Below are 18,367 nucleotides of genomic sequence, written 5' to 3'. Positions count from 1 at the left end.
TTCCTATAAGAAAATTTTCTAATTATCATTTGTACAGCAATCATCTCATTTTAACTTAGCTAGCACCCATTATCTATTTTTCTCAGCATGCAAGTATGACACCAAATTTACAATAATAAAACATAATATATATATATATATATATATATATATATATATATATATATATATATATATATTGCAAATATTTTCGCAAAAACTTTCGGGGCTTGAGCAAATAAAATGAATAATGACATAAAAAGGCCTATGATTTGCACGAACGTTGATTCATTGCTGGTGCGGCAAATCCTGGGCACTCGATATGTCTTAGTTTAAATTCACGAATTTTTTTGGCATGACCTTTGCTTAAAAGTGGACAAATCGAGCACCTGAAATTTGCCGGAACGGAAATGAATCAACATTCTGGCAAAACATAGGCCACTCGGCTTCATTTCCTGGAAACAACAAAAGGCCACTTGGGTATCCATCTCTCTCCCTCTCCCTCCTCTCTCCCTCTCCCCCTCTCACTAAGTACATTGGCCTAACATAACCTAACTAACAACATTTTCACTAAGTACTTTTTCCTCTCCCTCTCTGACTAACAACATTTTCACCAAGTACATTGCCCTCTCCCTCTATCGCACACGTTCCACCGTTGATAAACATTATATATATATATATATATATATATATATATATATATATATATATATATATATATATATATATATATATATATATATATAATGTTACAAGCGTTTCATCTGTAGCACCTGTGTTAGATGAAGACCTATTGCACGCGTTCTTCTATGATCAACGTTTAGGATTTACACAACATCATACACAATTCATGATTTCGAAGCATGTGTGATAAGGAGACTTTCACAAACACCTGATAAGAAGGAACTGCGTGCGCTGTTGTTGTTAATCTCACACGATATTTCTTCGCATGGTCATGTGTGTTGTAGAGATTCATCACACACATTGTGAATGGAGAAACGTGTCTGATCTTGCAGATGATCACAAACATTTTGCTTTCTCAAACTATATGCATTTTAATGGCATGCAAAGCATAATTGATCAATAATTTAATATGTGCGTTTAAAATTCATAGATATTAAATTTGAAAGTAGACAATCACTTATATTAAAGAACGAATGTTTACAAATATCAGTTCAAGAAAGAATGCATAATTCGATTCACATGTACATATATTGAAGAACAAAAAAAACCACCATTTAAAAAACACTAGAGAAGCAACAAATGATGAACGAAAGTTGCATTAAAGATGGTAAAGAGATAAGCAAAAGTCATTTTGCTTGCTCGAGAAGGTGAAGCTGAATGAACATATTGTGTTCTCCTCCATGCCTATGGAACGCACGACTCTAGACCAATGTGATGGTCGCCCGTCCATCCTTCTTAATCTTCATTAACACTTCTCAATACTCATTGTATTGAGCTAAATTGTCACCGCACGGCTCTAAGGCCCAATCTTCACTGGAGGCAGGATGGACCGCCTCCATCGAATCTCATCTGTAACAAGGAATGGTTCGTGCACTTCTCTCGTGTAAAAGCCCTTGTCTGCCGATCAATGATTCCATGAGCTAAATTGTCACCTCAGAATAACATAAAGTCATAAAAAAGGTAGAATTATGGACTTTCGAAATTACAAATTATATCAAAATTTGTGATCAACGCCAAAACTCGTTCATCTTTTTTCACCCACATGATAAGTGGCAGCACTCCGGCTCTGACATTTTTATAACTAAAGTTGTCATTTAAAAACAAAAAACAAAAAATAATTTGTAACTTGTCACAAAAAATTTTTATGCTTGATAACTAAAGTTGACATCTCTAATCATTAAACATGTCATAAAAAAAGGAAAACACTTACCTTTAGCCGGTTGATCGCATGCGAGCGATCGACCTCCTCCAATGTGTGACGTGTGTCTTTACGTCTCTCTTTCTGTAACATTACGTGTGTTGCAAAATTACTCTCCACAACAATATTCAAATTGCAAAAAATAAAAAAAAAACAACTGCAAATATTTTTACAACATTGCCTGTGGTGTTAATTTTTTCCAAAACAACACCCATGTTAAAAAATATATTCGCAACATAATCTCTGTTGCGAAAAAATTCTGCAACAAAACCTCTATTGTAAATGTTTCCGTAAAAGTGTATTTATTGTAAAATAAAAAAATGTTTATCCCGCTAGATCCAACGACTCGCAAGGCGACGGATCTTTTAAGATCCGTCGACCGACGCGTAGCAGTCCTCATAAAAAATTCGTTGGGGATGGCAATGTATTTATGCCACACCACACTTAGAGCATCTACAGCCGGACTGGGCAAATCCGGCCCTTATACGCCCGCAGACGCGGCCGGGCACGCCCGCGGACGCATGCATACCTCATATTCGGACCCTCAAAGCCATATAAAGCCATGCACGTTTTTCATCCGATACTAACTGTCTCATGTAAAACAAATATTGGTACTGAACATTAAACGTGTTTACATCAATTTTATTTAAAGTGCACAATCAATCATCTACTCTTTGATTTTTATTGTGGGTTCATATATGGTCCATCAGATCATTGAGTAGTTACGTGTGCACCGGAAAATTCATAAGCTGCATTGCATCTTAAACTTAAGGGATTTCAACTTGTTCTCGAGGTGCTTCAAAATCATTGGTTTGAGCTACACCATCACCCTCATCCTCGACGTTCATATTGTGCAAAATAACATAACATGTCATGAGTTGTCATAAAATTTCTTGTTCCCACATCATTGCAGCCTCACGAACAATTCTCCAACGCGCTTGTAACACTTCAAAAATCCTCTCCACATCCTTCCTAGCTGCTTCCTGCATTTTTGCGAAGTGCTTTTATTTCCTGCCATGTGTTTCAGATATGGTCTTCACAAATGCAGCCCACTGAGGGTATATACTATCGACAAGATAGTATCCCATGTTGTAGTCTCAACCGTTGACAGTGTAGTTGCATGGTGGTGATTCCCCGTTGCAAAGCCTCTTGAACACCGGAGATCGTTGAAGCACGTTGATGTCGTTGCGAGAACCTGACATTTCAAAGTAAGCATGCCAAATCCATAAGTTAGTGATGCCACCGCCTTTAATATGATGGTGGCCTCTTTTGTGTGACCTTGATACATTTATCGCAAACCTTTGGGACAGTTCTTTCATTGCCAATGTATGCAATCGATTGATCCGAACATTCCTGAAAACCCTCTCGCCTTTCCAATAGCCAACAACTTCGTATCCTGTGCATTTGGTTCTCTCAGATACTCTGCTTCAAACACGTCCACCACAACATGGTCAAACTTGACAGTAGTTTTCAGGCATGTGCTCTCCCCCATCCCGATCATGTCACCAACGACATCTGTCGCAATACCAAGTGCAAGCATCCTCGTAGCAGTCGTGCACGTCTGCTTGGCAGAGAAAGCAAGTTGACCGCAACAATCCCTTGTGAGCTTGAAGTAGTTATCGTGTGCCTCCACTCACTCCACAATGCGCAAAAACAACGATGAAAAAAAATGTATCAGCCGGAAAAGTTGGTTCCGAATCAAAGTAATCCATTTGCAGTAGCTTTGCTCCTGATACCCTACCCCGATTGATGACTCTTCTTCCTTTGATTGAGCCGTTGAAATTGAGAATGTGCTCTACTTCCCGGACCATTTCTTCTTCGTTCGAATCCGATGAATCCTCATGTCCACTTCTTCGTTCGAATCTGATGAATCGAAGAACTCATCTTGATCGGTTGATCAACCTACGTCGGTCCATACTCCTCGCCGGACGAAGCATCAGAATCCATCGTTTACATTAAAAATTTAAAAGCGATATATAACTTATATTATATTGGTCTATTTATGAACCTAGAGATACGTACGAGCCTTGTGGGCATTTTTAAGTTCCGGCCATTCGGGCGGCGCAGGCTTGCAACCTCACTTCACCCACGCAACTCCGAACACTCGATCGGCCGCCGCATCCTCCCTCCCTGCTGCTCGCCCCCGCCGCGACCCCGGCCGTCGGCTTCATCTCGACTGCAGGTCGCGTCACGGTGAGTCTTGCTTCCCCCTCCTCGTCCAGCCGAGCCACCGGCGGGTCGCTCGCTCGCTCGCTCCGTCGATTGATCCGAGCACCTCGTTTCTCTGCCCTCTAGAGGTTACGGTACCGAGCCAGAGATCCGCATCTGTTGTCTACGGTTAGAACTGCTCTTCTTGCATCTGCCCGGTGGATGCAGGATGCGGGGCTGCTCGTTCGCTGCTTGCTTGATGTGCAGTCCAACTGTTTGCTGATATGCCTCCCTGGTTAGAGGCCCCCATAGTCTGCGAGTTCGCTTCAATTTTGCTTCCCGTTTTGTGCCCCGCGTAGAGGATCTTGTGTGGAGTAGGAGTGTAGAACATGTAGAGCTCGAACTACATAATAAATTCACCCTCTGATTCTTATATATGGTACAATGTCAAAGGAGTTTCCAGTTTCGTGTGGAAGTAATTGTACCTTTCAAAATACATGGCCAGGCACACCTGTGAACCTTACTTTGGCATCATCTTTTATCGCCTACAAAATTGTGGTGAAATGAATAAATTTAACAGATTGGTTTGTAATCTGTAGCACTGGTGGGTGGCCCTAGCTAGCTCTTATGGAGGCGAAGAGTAGCAGCATCAACAAGGAAACAGAAGCAATCAAAGAGGAGGAGAGGGTCGTCAAGAAGCAGAATGTCACAATGGCGATGGAGGTCTTTGACTGCCCTGTCTGCTCCGCCCCTCTCAGGCCGCCCGTTTTCCAGGTAATCGGATGCATTTCTTCTAGTATATATGCTGACATCCAAATCCTGTTGAGATGGCTGAGCTTGCTCGGTCTCTTCATTTTGACGCGGTGTTGCCTTGTTTGTGGGGAAGTTAATTCCGAGCTTGCTTCGTGAATCCTTTGTAGTGTACCCTTGGGCATTTCGTCTGCTCACCTTGTTGTGACAAGCTCCCGGACGGCAAATGCCAGGCCTGCTCTGGAGCTGTCCTCAAGAGCAGCTGCTATGGCATGGAGCGCATCGTCGAATCCATCCTTGTTCCTTGCCCCTATGCTGAGCACGGCTGCACCGACATGATCACCTACTACCTCAAGGGAGAACACAAGGAGGTGTGCCCGCACGAGCCGTGCTACTGCCCGGAGCCCGGCTGCGGCTTCGCTGGCACAACAGCCACGCTCCTGGACCACTTCACCTCCCAGCACAAGTGGCTGATGACAGTGTTCAAGTACTACGTGCCGTTTCATCTCACTGCCAAGCCTGGCATGCATGTCCTCCGTGCCCAGGATGGCAATCTCTTCTTGCTCAATGTGTCCTCACCGGAGTTAACGCTGCATGGCATCTCGCTCGTACATGTCCAGCCCAAGATCTTGGAGTTGTCCAGGTTCGGATGTTCTGTCGGTTTCTCGTGCTGGATGGGGCATTACCAGCTCTCGTCACTGGACTCGGTCACAAGCTCGTCACTGTCAGATGGGCTGCCTAAGAGCAGTTTCTTCAGCTTTGTGCCCAAGTCATCTGCCGTTCTCACAATCACCATAGATATCGATGGAGCTGATGTGTGATGACGACGACGATGAGCTGGGGGAGGAAACGACTGACGAGGATGACAACTACGAGGAGGAGGAGGGCGATGATGAGTAGGGGCTGATGACCGGTCGTCTCCTGGTAGGATGCAGAAGATTTCGGTTTATTTTGGTGCTTCTTATCGTACTTGGTTGCAAGATGTGTTGAGAGTTCACTAGTTGAGACTCCACAGTGGATGAAGTAGGTTCTGTTTTACTGTAACGAATCTGAACTGGAGCAAGGGTAGCAGTAGAGTAGTAGATGGGAGTTGGAATTAGTATTGCTGCGCACCAATTCTATCAGTTTCTATCTTCAGTTCGTATGCCATAATCTCTGACAAAGAAAAAAAAAGCTTTCTTGTCCTGAGGGCATGATTACTTTGAAAATCACTTGTGTGGTCAAATACAATAATACGGAAACTACTAAAAATGCTATCTCATGAAAACATTATAAACAACACATTTCTGTTCAAAGATATAAAATAAAATTTTAATATATAATCTAGTACTAAGGTGATAGCCACTTCCATAACTTAGTCGCTATTTCATGTGTACAGGATGTTGCCTTGCTGGATTTTAGTCGGCTAGATAGATACCCCATACCTAAAGTATATATGCTTGTTTCTGTACATAAGCAGGGCATGCTCCATCCTCCAGGAGCCCTCTCCTCCATCCAGGATATGAATTGTTAGGCAAATCTATCCAGGATATTATTGTTGTTATGGAAGAGACATGTTACTCCCTCCGTTTGAGTTTATAAGTCCGGCACATGTATCTAGGTTGTTAATTTGACAAACTTAATGAAAGGCATATATTATAAAAAATATATCATTAGAAACTTTAGATGTTCTATTTTCGAATGATATAATTTTTATGTTCAATAATATATTTTATATAAGTTAAATTGACGACCTAAGTATTCGTGCATGCCTTATAAACTGTGACGGAGAAACTATAAGGAAAATGTTAGAAATTCGTTTATTTCAGTGGTTGATGGTTAACATGATTCTCTTTCTCTTCTCCTTGATCATGTCATATTTCTTATACTTCTTTTCTCTAACATTCCTAGATAACCACAATGATTAATAGTTCCTAAATTTCTAAATGGTTTTTCGTTTATTACAAAATCCGTTAGAGGTCAAATGACATCATGTATGTTTTTATCCCGTAGATGTGTCAACTTGTAGGAAAACTTTCTTATTTCCTAGGCTTCACACATGCCGCAAAGCGCCTTTCTAATGGGTTGCACATCTTATTGCTTCAGATAGCAAATAGAGGTTCACATTCGGGTAAACTTAGATTATTGCAGAAAAAGAGAAACTTACAAACTGTCACCACTGTTGCCTATCTGCACTGTCAATACATTAATAACTACGAAAGCTTGATTAGAGAAAAAACTTCAACGGGGCGATCCATTTCGTTCGCCGCAGACCGTTTGAGGCCGCGCGGACAAAAGTGATGGCCCAACGTGCCGACTCATTTTCAAAATGCGTCCGCTTTGCGTCGCGCCGACCCATCTCCGACCCAAATTTAAAACTGAAATGTGTCAGCGCGGACGCAAGCGCACTCTCTGGGTGTCCGTCCCAACCACCACGGTCAATATAATTTGTGACGGCCGCCCTCGTCGAGCCCACTTGTCAGCGTCCGCGGTCGGTCTTTTTTAATCCGAGCGTGCGGAGGGAGTCGGCCTCATCTGCTTCCAAACCCCGCCCCCATCTCGCCACCGCTCTGTTTCCTCGTCGGCGACCCTAGCCAGCAGCCATGGACAACAACAGCAACACCCCCGTCGTCTATGCCCGTGCGCTGCTTTCGGAGAAGGTCACCTACCTCCATGCTAAGAGGGCCCTGGCGGAGGCGCGTGCCCGTGCTGCGCCACCGCCGCTATCAGCACTGCCCGCGCCGGTTGTGCCACCGCACCGGCGCATCCCGAGCTCACCGCCAACGACGAGGACGCCTAGTTTTTTTTTCAACTATAATGTAATGGGGACGCATGGACTCTCGTAGGTCTTCGTGACCGGCTTTTAATGCTTAATGCTTGCTTATTATTTTTGGAAATCCTTTATTTTTTTTGACGCATCGACAAAAAATGAATCGGACCAGTGTTGGGCGCATGCGTCGACCCGAACGTCGAAGCGGACGTTGGTGTCCGCCGGATCAACCCAAATTGACGAAAAGCTGACAAAATCACCGTCCGTTTGGATCAGCCCAATGGAGTTTCTCTTAGTGTGCATAATACCGCTTCAAGAGGTGCGCCACTGGTGTGTAGCAAAAGAACAATCTGGCTCATACCCAGGTTCCACCCCATCTCAAAGAATAAATTGGAATTAAAGATATCCAATGACAATCAGTGAGTTTCCCTTGTGTCACACGCCACGCACTGCTCCACGGTGCAAAGCTGCTGCGCCCTGCTTTGCTAGCTTATGACAGATGGCAGCTAGCAGAGTCCACATGAGAGGGGTAGAGGAGCAGGCGTACGCCTTGTCTTCCTGAACAAGCATCGGCATGCATACTGTACACGGCACATCACAAACTTTCTTTCTATTTTGAAGCTTGACCCTGCACTGCAATGAGGGCAGTGCCAGCTGCTGATTCAATTGATGGTGCTTGTCTCGTGCCCATGACGGCGTCACGATCACGGTCCAACAAAATCAGACCGGCAAGGCGATACAGGCATCCATGCTACTACTACTTGTTCTTGTTGCGCCCCTTCGTGGAGAAAAATCAATGCAAGCCACCATGGTGTAAGAGCAACTTTAAAACGCGGATCCGTAATATTTGGACGAGTATGGTTCAATTTTTTGGCCAAAATAGAGCCCGTATACCCGTCCGATCCGTAAAACATTTTACGGTGGCCCGCAAACCTTACCCCCCGAAACGGTATATCTACGGATTTACGTGGTAGACACGGGTTGAAATTCTATCCCCCGCCGCTGCGTTTCCCCACGATTCCCCAATCCCACCTCCCATTTCTCGCCGCCGGTGAGCCCAATCACGACGCCAAACGCCATCATGTTAGGCCGAATATGGAGCCCTGGCTGCAGCTCCGGTAGGAGCGACGACCCCGAGCGCCAGCGCTGGGGAACATCAATTGCATTTTAATCCACAAGATAATTTTTCTCATAGCTCCCCTTTTTAGATTGAATCAGACCTCTGGCTTCGACCAGTTCAGTTTTTCTTTCGATTGTCGCAAGTTTTGTATCGGTCTATCACAGAGTCTGCTTATCGACTCTAGCCTTAGGATTATCCTTTGACTTCCCCTCTATGTCGAACAATGTATCAAAATTGGCCTTTCCGATATTCTTTTCAGTGTACATCATGTCGATGTTGTGTGAAAGAAGGAGGTATTTGAAGTAATGCAGATCCCACAAGTATGTCTTGTGAGTCCATACGTGTTCCGAATTATACCCCTTGAAATACCCTGGATGCTCTGGATCACGTTGGATCTCTTGGCCTGTCAATGCAGGTGGTGTCGAGTTTTTGACAACTTTACTTTTCATAAAGTTCTTCTTGTTTTTTGTGAACTGACGACGAGGATTCAGAAACTGTCTAGGCAAGTCGAAGCAAGAATACTTTCGACTTTCGACCCACCTGGAGCCAATGAAACTGAAGAGTTGCGTTGCACGTGGAACACGAAAATCTTCCATACACACACCAGCAATAGCGCATCGGAGAAACCCAACTGGTTCAGAATCCTTTCAAGAAAAATCCAGTCAACGTGGTCATATGCTTGGCCCATGCCCGTTTAAGCGTGCCATATATGTGTTGGCTGGGAGCAATGCGTGCAGGTGTTCAAGAACAAACAAAAAAGGGGCAAGAATTACATGCATGGACACACTTTACACAATGTACACGTGTTACAAAATGATAGGATACAAATTCCGTCCAAACGAAAAACAAGCTACACTTACACACGAAATGGTCTAAAAACACATGAACAATAGTAGTATTATTGTTCACTTATTCAGACATGGCACGCATGGAGATAGAACGTGTTAGCTAGACGCATGCAGTTAGTTGATGGGCAGAGGCTCACCGTTCCACTCCTTGAGGCATTCGAGCATGGGGTCGATGAGCTTGCCCTGGCTGATCCCCACAAACACCTTGTCACACTCTTCGCCGGGCGCGAGAAGCTTCTCCCCGGTGAGGAACACGCAGCCGAGTTCCTCACGAACAAACCGGTAGAGAGGGAATGACCTGCTCCCCATGATCATGTTTGGGATGGGTGCGTTGCCCTTCTCCACGGCGACGCGTGCGGCCTCGATCTCCCTTGGCAGCACCAACCCTAGCTCCTCCTCCAACTTACTGATCTTGGACAACACATCCTCGTCGCCGCCCCTGCTGGCCAGAGCATGCTCAAGGAGCACGCTGCGTAGCTTGTGCATCAGGGGGTAGTTGGTGCTGCAAGGGTCGTCGGCGTAGCTGAACACATCCACGCGGTCGACAGCGAATGCGAGCTTCTCCTCGATGCTAGAAGAATTGAGTACCTTCTTGGCAACCTCTGCTACACATCTGCTCACGTTGATCTTGATGTTCCTCTCGAGGTGACGGAGGTCGACGGCCTGGCAAAGCGCCACCATGTACGTGGAGGACATGAGTTTCAGCATGTCCACCGCTTCTGCAGTTTTCCTGGCTGAGATAAGGCCGAGCGAGTTCACCCCCTGGTTGTGCTGCTCCGCGCTTTGGACATGGGTGGTCACTGGGTTGGCAAGGTATTGGAGCTCGGAGCAGTAGGAGGCCATGGCAATCTCGATGCCTTTGAGACCATAGTCCAAGCTCGGGTTGCGACTGCCAGCCAGGTTCGACGTCAACCCATTGTTGTAGAACTCATTCACGAGCTCTGAGAACTGCGCGAACATGAGCTTCCCAATGTTGGCAATGGCAAGACGTGTGTTGTCCATGGAGACACCGATGGGTGTTCCCTGGAAATTACCACAATGGAGAGCTTTGCCACGTTTGACGTCGATGACTGGGTTGTCATTGACAGAGTTCACCTCACGCTCGATAGACTTGGTAGCTGCCCGAATGACCTCGATCTGTGGGCCAAGCCATTGCGGCGCGGTACGGAGCGCATACCTGTCCTGCTTTGGCTTGAGGAGCGGGTCCATATCATTCACCATCTTGGCATGGATCATGAATGAGCTACCAGCCAGAATGTGCTCCATGATAGCCGCGGCCTCGATCGAGCCAGGGTGATGTTTCAACTTGTGGATCAGGTGGTCGGTGTATTCCACTTTGCCGTACGTTACCTCACAAAACACCGCCGCCAAAATTTCGGATAGGACAGCGAGGACATTGCAGTCAAACAACACCATGGCTGCAAGGGCAGAACCCACCGCTGTGCCATTTACAATTGCAAGACCCTCCTTGGGGTTCAGTTTGAAGAAGCCACCATCTATCCCGGCCATCTTCAATGCCTCGGCGGCATCGACCATTCTACCATCATGGGTAACTGCCTGCGCATTGGGCCGTCCGGTGAGGACACCGGCGATGTAAGCAAGCGGAACCACGTCGCCGCTCGCGGTGATGCTGCCCCGGAGGGGAATCCTTGGGTGTACTCCTTTGTTGATGAGCTTTGTGATGGCCTCGAGGATTTCGAAACGAATGCCAGAATAGCCTTGGAGGAGGGTGTTGATGCGAACGAGCATGGACGCGCGTGTAACCTCCAATGGCAGTTCGTGGTCTCGTCCAGTGCCGAATATACCAGCAATGAGATGCCTGCACGTACGGAAGAATATTGTCAATGCCGGCCGGGCAACAGACTGGTTTAGTTCCTGTAACTTTATTTGTTACACACAAGTCTGGGTCTTTGGTACACAAGGACCATTCTTTTGTAACTAGGAACACCATTTATAAGTTTCAACAAATTTAGCCTTGTCAATTTTCTTACGAAAAATATGACCACATAGGAGCTGTGCAAAAAATAAAAATAAAATAGGTATGTGGAAAAAGTTGCTAGAATGTATATGACATGTAACTTGTTCCGTTTTATAAATTTCACAAAGCTCGCATATTATCACATTCTTCTACAAAAAGTTTACATGCATGAGTTTCTGTATGTATCCACATTACTTGTATAATTTTTTTGGAATATGTTTGTGCATAAGAACATATGATTTTTTTTACTCATATGGACTCAGGATCATCCTGTCACTTTCCATAGTACTAGTACTATATTCAATTTGAGAGTGCTAGCGTAAAAATTATAAGATATTTCTTATAACTATACTATTGTCACTGATTAAATGTTCTCATGATAAACTAAAATATCAATTTGAATGTGGCAGCGCACTATTTATCTTAGAAGATAGTTTTCATATAATTGAATATTAGTGATTGTATGTTCGCAAATGCCTAATATAGCTCGGGCACCATGGAGCTCCTTTTATTGAAAATTCAAAAATGATATTTTGAAGTTTAAACAAAAAATCTGAAAAAGTATACATGAATCATGATGAAATACTATTTGGTATATATATTATCCACATAAATAAATACTTAAAATAGCATACACACACGATATTGACATGTGCATTTGTAAAAAAAATCACAAGATAATTAATAATTAAAATTATATCTTCAACTAGAAACTACACACACACACAATATTTTTATGTGTATTTCTAAAATTTTCAGAAGATAAATAATAAAAAAAAATTATTTCTTCAACTAGAAAGTACACAAACGCATGCACACATACAGTTTCTACCTTGTGGACCAACAAAATTGAAATAGACAAATATAACATAAACTCTAACTGGCAGATATTTATCGTAAGTGATTACATGTTTAGTTTACACTGGTATTATTTCTCAAGTTAGGAAATAAAGAGTACATCTTACATCCTATTGTGACATTTTATGCGAATTGCCAAATTTAATAGTTTTTCATATAGATTAGCAAATTTTGGGACAGTTTAGCCCTTTTTGCAATCAGCTAGGCGAGTTTCAGCCGTCGGGTATACACAGCATTCCAATTCATGGTTCTGCTCGCGTTTCTTACACCCGTCTCCCGGTTGAAACTGCTTAGCAAGACAAAAAAAACCCGGGTTTATTTTCGAGTCTACATGGCATGTTACACGGCCTTAAGTAGATCTAATCATTCCTTGAGCTGGGCTTTAGAAAGGCCGATCAAAAAACCCGAGCCCAAGTCAACACGGCCCAAAACTATTAAATAGAGTGTTTTTAAGATTAAATAATACCATTTTAAACAATTCCATGGATATAAATATTGTCTCATAGTTATATTTGTATCAAAACCATTGTTTATATGTATTTCGGGCTTTTACTTTGGGTCAAAATTGGAGTTGAGCTCAGTCCAACCTTCAGCTTTGGGCGTGGATCATCGGGCCACGCCAACTATGCAAGTCTATCCGGGACACAAATGTTAGATTCGAGGAACTAGTTAGGGAGCACTTCTTCCGGAGCCTTTCAACGATCGCTCCCACACGTCGCCACTTGGCACGCTCTCAGTCGCTGCCACATGTCGCACTTTGAGTGTTTTCCCTGAATAATTTTTGCATTCATTTTAGCCTTTTTAGATTGTTTCTTTGGTGTTTTGTTTTTTCACCGGTCTTTCTTAGGTTTTAGATGATTTTTGCGCGAAAAAACTTGTTTTCTGTTTTTCTTTTCTGCGAGAGCCGCGGTTTTGCTTTTGCGAGAGGCATGCTATGCCTTTCGAAAACGAAACAAAAAACACGTTTTCTATTTTTTTTTGCGAGAGGCACATTTTTGTTTTCGCGGGAGGCATGGTTTTGCTTCCGAGAGGCACGCCCGTGTCTTTTAGGAACAGAAAACAAATTTGTACTTTGTTTTTTTTCATGAGGGCACGCTTTTGCCTTCACGGGAGGCACGACCGTGCATCTTGAAAAAAAAATGTGTTTTCTATTTATTTTTTCTATCGGGAGAGGCACGGTTTCTCTGTCCGGTTTTTTACGTACGGTTTTTTTGTGAAAAAAAAACTTCATCAAAACCTATCAACATGGGATCAAGTTTTGAAGATATTTACGGGAGGAACCCAACGGTGAAAATAGTTCGAGATTTGGACGCACACTTTAAGAGATAAAACATTTTGAAAATATGAATCTACGAAAAAAAGGAAAAACTCAGCAACAAACTTGTCAAAACCGGGGAGGTGAGAATGATCTTTAAAAGGAGTACTCCTCAATTAATGATTTTGATTGTTAGATCGTTGTTGCTAAAAAAACTATTAGATCGCTATGATGATTTAAAAGGAGTTTGAACCGGAACTGGCTAAACTTTCGCTAAATTGGGTAATCTCGATGAAGCATAACTTTTTTAGATAGAAGTAAAAGCTTAATTTTGCTTGCAGTAAAAAATACCATATTACCGCAATAAAATCATTAGTAATATCTTATCTCAGTGAGAGGTCAAAATAGTACCTCATTATATATGTAAAAATTCTAATGGCCCATATTAAGAGCATCTTCAACAGGCGCGCGCCAAACAATTTATACAGCGTCGAAATAGCATTTTTAACGCGCTGGAGGGCGTTTGCTTCAACAGGCACTACAAAATATGACGTCCAACCCGACGGCCCCACCTACAGCAGTCCAGATTTTGCAGCGTGTGTGAGCGGGCGTATCAAATACGCAGCGCGTGATGTCGTTTTACCCAGCGGGTTGAACCTTATTGACGCGCATGGGATTTTAGTTCCGCTGCTGGAGCGTTAGTTTTGATCGCGTGCGCTATCTAGTTGTTTTTTCAGTGCACGACTTATCTAACGCGTCTGTTGAAGACGGCAGAGCTTTTTTTTTTTGAACTGTGTCTTCTATTTTTTTTGTGTGTGTGTGGACGTGTAAGTCTCTTGTGTCATCATAAATAAAAAAAAGTAAAATAAATAGCATGCCACATGACGTTGAGATGCTAAACTTTGTAGGGCGTGTAATAGTGACTTCTTACCTTACGAGCTCAACCTGGAGGCCGTGCCCGTCCCTCGTGCGCCGGTGGGAGGTGCCGCCGAAGCCGGTCGTGACGCCATAGATGTCGCCGCCGTTGGCCACGGAGTCCAAGATCCACTCGCTGCAGGCCTTGACGCGGGAGCGTGCCTCGTCGGCGAGCTCCACGACGACGTTCGAACCATCCTTGGCCATGGCGACCGCAGCCACATGGCCGACGCTGAGGCCGGCGCCCACGATCGTGACGACAGGCTCGCGGAAGTGTGCCACCATGCGCTTGACCTCGTCGAGGTGGCTGCCGGTGAGCTCGGCCGCCGCAGCACCCCAGAAAAGTGGGTCCTTATTCTCAACGACGACTCCATTGCTCGCCATTTATACGTTGGAAGAAGGGTGGTGGTGGTTGATTGGTTGAGTGTAGTGGGTGCTGAACCGAGCTCTTCTCTTGGAGGAACAAAGGCAGGTGGTATGCTTAAATAATGGTGGGTTTGGATGGGTTGCATCATGGTCGACCTCCGAGATGACGGTTGATTAACCTTTGTTTGCTCCGAGGTGCAAGGAAACAAAGACATCTGAAAGAATGTCATTGTAGGCGTCATGTGGTTGCCGTCTGACCGACTCTCTTACCGGCTTAGCACTAGATGATGTACATAACTTTGTAGATCCGGATAAAATACTTCTAGCATTCTTGGCTCTTGTCTTAGTTTAGTGTATGGTCGGCGTTGCACTTTGCATGATTTTGGCGTAACCTGGTTGGAGCAAACCAGAGATCGAATTTGACCGTGTCAACCATAAAAAGCTGTTACTTAGCGAATTTGACCATTTCAAAGTTGTGGTTGGCCTGCTGTCTAGTAAAATAATACTCCCTCCATTCTAAAATAAGTGTTTCAACTTTATGCTAGCTCTAATACAAATTTATACTAAGCTTAAGACAGTTATTTTGGGATGGAGAAAGTATATCGGTTATTGTCTTGTTTCATCAGAAAAAAAAGTGTACCCTTGAGGCCACTCGAACAACATCTACACCCGAAACTTATAAATCCGGCCCATCAAATGTTTACGGACGCGCTCGGTCACTGATCAGACGTGTCCGTTTTAAGCTCTTACTTTTTCGTCCGCGCAGCCATATCTTTATATTTTTTTTCATATTTCCAGTCACTTGAACGTGATTGATGAAAAACAAGAGAAAGAAAAAAAAAGCAAGAGAAAAGATGGTCCGAAATGAGGCCGCATTCTACGTGACGGACAGAACAGGCGTGTCCACAAACCCTCATGTCATCTTTATATTTGAGATGGATATGAAAATTACCGGTTAGTCCAGACGTTTGAGATGGATATAAAAGATCCGGTTGAATCACGTTTTTATGACCGGTTATTGACCGGACGAATTGTCCGGACATTTGAGACCAATATGAGATGTCTAGTTGTTGATGCTCTAACCTCGCCCAACAAGCCCTCGTCTTTAATCTCTCCTCACCACCCAACAGTGGTGGACGTCAGGTCCATCAACCTACCGGCTCGCGACATTATTCATTAGTTATTTTGACATCTCGCGCCCCCGCGTCGCCCCCCGTTAGGGTGGCTCGGGTGGAAACCCTAAACCGTGCCGCCGGGCACCTCCATCCCCTTCCTCCCCTCCATCGCCGCTAGAGGAAGCCGTCGGGCAAAGCCGTGGACGGCTGACGGCGGCGGTGGAGGATCTCTTCTCTCCCACGTCGGATCGGGTGAGGTGGGTCACCCCATGGTGTCGGGGCGCTTCTTCCCGATCTGCGCCGCGGCGGCGCGACGGATCGCCTTGACGACGGCGCAAGGTTGCGGCGTGGGGCTCGGCGAAGGCGGCGGAGTTGCAGAGCTTCGGGGAAGATCGAGTGGTGCTCGCTGCTCGGCGAGTTCGCGTGGCCGCGGCGGCCTTGGTCGTGGTGGCCGGCGATTCAACGGGTCGGCGACGGCGGAACATGGCCGGTGGCAGCGGCCATGTTCGGCTTGGATCCCGGGGCGGCGGCCCTGGAAGGTGGCGGCATGTGAAGCTCGGGCTTGCCACGAGGACATGGCGTGGTGCAGTCCCTGTCCAAGGCGGATCGGTACCGGCGATCTTGTGGTTTTTTCTACGGATTGGTTCGGGTCAGAGACGGTGACGAGCGCGCGGGATCCATCTCGGCTCCTCTCACGGTTTGGCAACGAGAGGTGGAAGCCCTTCCCCCAGGCTCCAGTGGAGGCACACTCAGGCAGTGGCCGGTGCGCTAGGGCTCCTACGGTGACAGTGTTGTCGTGGACGGTCGCCGGATCTAGGCAGCTAGATCTGGGGCTTTGAAGGCGGTCGGGACGGTGCACAGGTTGTCGGGTGGATTTCTTTGGGATGGATCCGGGTGAAAACCTGGTCTTCGGCCGGTGGCCGGAGCCGATGATGACGAGGTCCATATTCTTCGTTTCCTTCATGAAGGCATCATCGAGGTGAAGCTCCCAACTTCACCCAATACCTCCGGGGGAAACCCTGGATCAGCAGATCGGATGACGGCGACACTCTTGTGTAGTTTCCTCCTTGGGAGCGTCATTCTTGGAGGTGTATGCGGGCTCGAGGGACAAGTGGATGGCATCTTTGGTGGAGCGGTGCTTCATCCTGCATATCCATGGCGGTGGATCTCGACGGCGTGGAGCAATGGAGGCTCGACGTCCGATATGGCGATGGACTCGCACAGGAGGACGACGTTGTCTGGCGTCGTGGTGACGTCGATGGCAGAGAGGCCAGGCAAGGTCAATGCGTTAGTAGCTGCTTTGAGGATGGATCGATGGAAGACGGTGGTGACGGCCCTTGCAGCGTGTACGTTGGTGCCAACTGGGAGTGCACCCGGTGTGTTACCCAGTCCCGGCGTTGTGGCTTGGATTGGGCATCCGGCTTTAGATGTTAGACTTTGGTGCGATGTCAGTTTGATATTTAGCCCGGACATGCGGCATCCTTTCATCAAGGGGATAGGAGTAGCGACATGTGTTGTCAAGATGGTGGTATCAGACTTACTGATGTATTACTTTGTAAAGTCTTGTTGAATAATTAATAAAATGACTGCATGCATCGTCCAGATGCAGAGGCCATCCTCCCTTTTCTATAAAAAAAACAGTGATGGCCGTGGCACCGTTGTCTTGCCGTCAAAGGTGAAGGGTGACAGGGTGTGGTGGGTGCACCTCGGCGACGTTGCTCTGCAGGTGTAGTGTGGCGGCGGCGGAGTGGACATGGCATCACAGGATGGTGGAAAGCGTGAGACTGCAGTGACTGGAATGGGACGCGCTGCTGCATCACTAACCGTGCTCGATCTGGTGAGGATTTCCATCATCGTGCTAGCCTCCTAGGATACTCGGTCGCCAACCATATTCAGGCGGGATGCGAAAATGGATATCTACCTTGTCGGGCCGGTGAGGTGGCGCCCTTGGCATCGTTACTTTGATGGAAACATCCTTTTGGAGACGTAATCATCTGGCGGGAACTCCTGGTTTGTGGGCGTAAATTGCCAAACTATCACAATTCACGTAACCATGTTCAGTAGCTACCACAATATATTTTTTACGAAAAACTATCAAAATCTTCCTACTTAATGATAAAAAACTATTAAAAGTTTTAACTGTCCGATTTAGCTTTTTTGACCTTTTTCTGACAAGGCTGGCCCACATGTCAGGTGTCAGCATGGCCTCGCGCATTTCATCAAACAGCTTCGGCGCGAGGGCGCGCTCCCCCAACGGGTTCGTCGGCGCTCACCACGTCGCCAGCGGGTTGGCGGCCCGGCTGACGCGGAGCGAGCTCGAGGCGATGTCCGCCATGCCCGGGTTCCTCAGCGCGACCCCTGACCGGACGTACACGACTCTGACGACGCACACGTCTGAGTTCCT

At 45.8% G+C, this 18,367-nt stretch overlaps 1 protein-coding gene and 1 pseudogene across 1 annotated transcript; one reads left to right on the top strand and one right to left on the bottom strand.

Annotated features, from left to right (window-relative positions):
• The first annotated feature begins 3,910 nt into the window (after nt 1–3,910).
• Nucleotides 3,911–5,858, top strand: LOC123439224 (annotated as a pseudogene).
• A 3,732-nt stretch (nt 5,859–9,590) lies between these two features.
• LOC123439223 (phenylalanine ammonia-lyase-like) lies at nt 9,591–14,866 on the bottom strand. Its single transcript, XM_045115963.1, has 2 exons — nt 14,499–14,866; nt 9,591–11,295 (listed from the first exon to the last, which is right to left on the bottom strand). The coding sequence occupies exons 1-2, from the start codon at nt 14,864–14,866 to the stop codon at nt 9,591–9,593; spliced, it is 2,073 nt and encodes a 690-aa protein (XP_044971898.1).
• Between the last annotated feature and the right edge of the window lie 3,501 nt (nt 14,867–18,367).

Source organism: Hordeum vulgare, chromosome 3H, assembly GCF_904849725.1.
Source record: "Hordeum vulgare subsp. vulgare chromosome 3H, MorexV3_pseudomolecules_assembly, whole genome shotgun sequence".
In the NCBI taxonomy this organism is placed as follows: domain Eukaryota; kingdom Viridiplantae; phylum Streptophyta; class Magnoliopsida; order Poales; family Poaceae; genus Hordeum; species Hordeum vulgare.
Note: the sequence above shows the minus strand (reverse complement) of the source record. Positions and strands in the feature narration are given on the sequence as shown.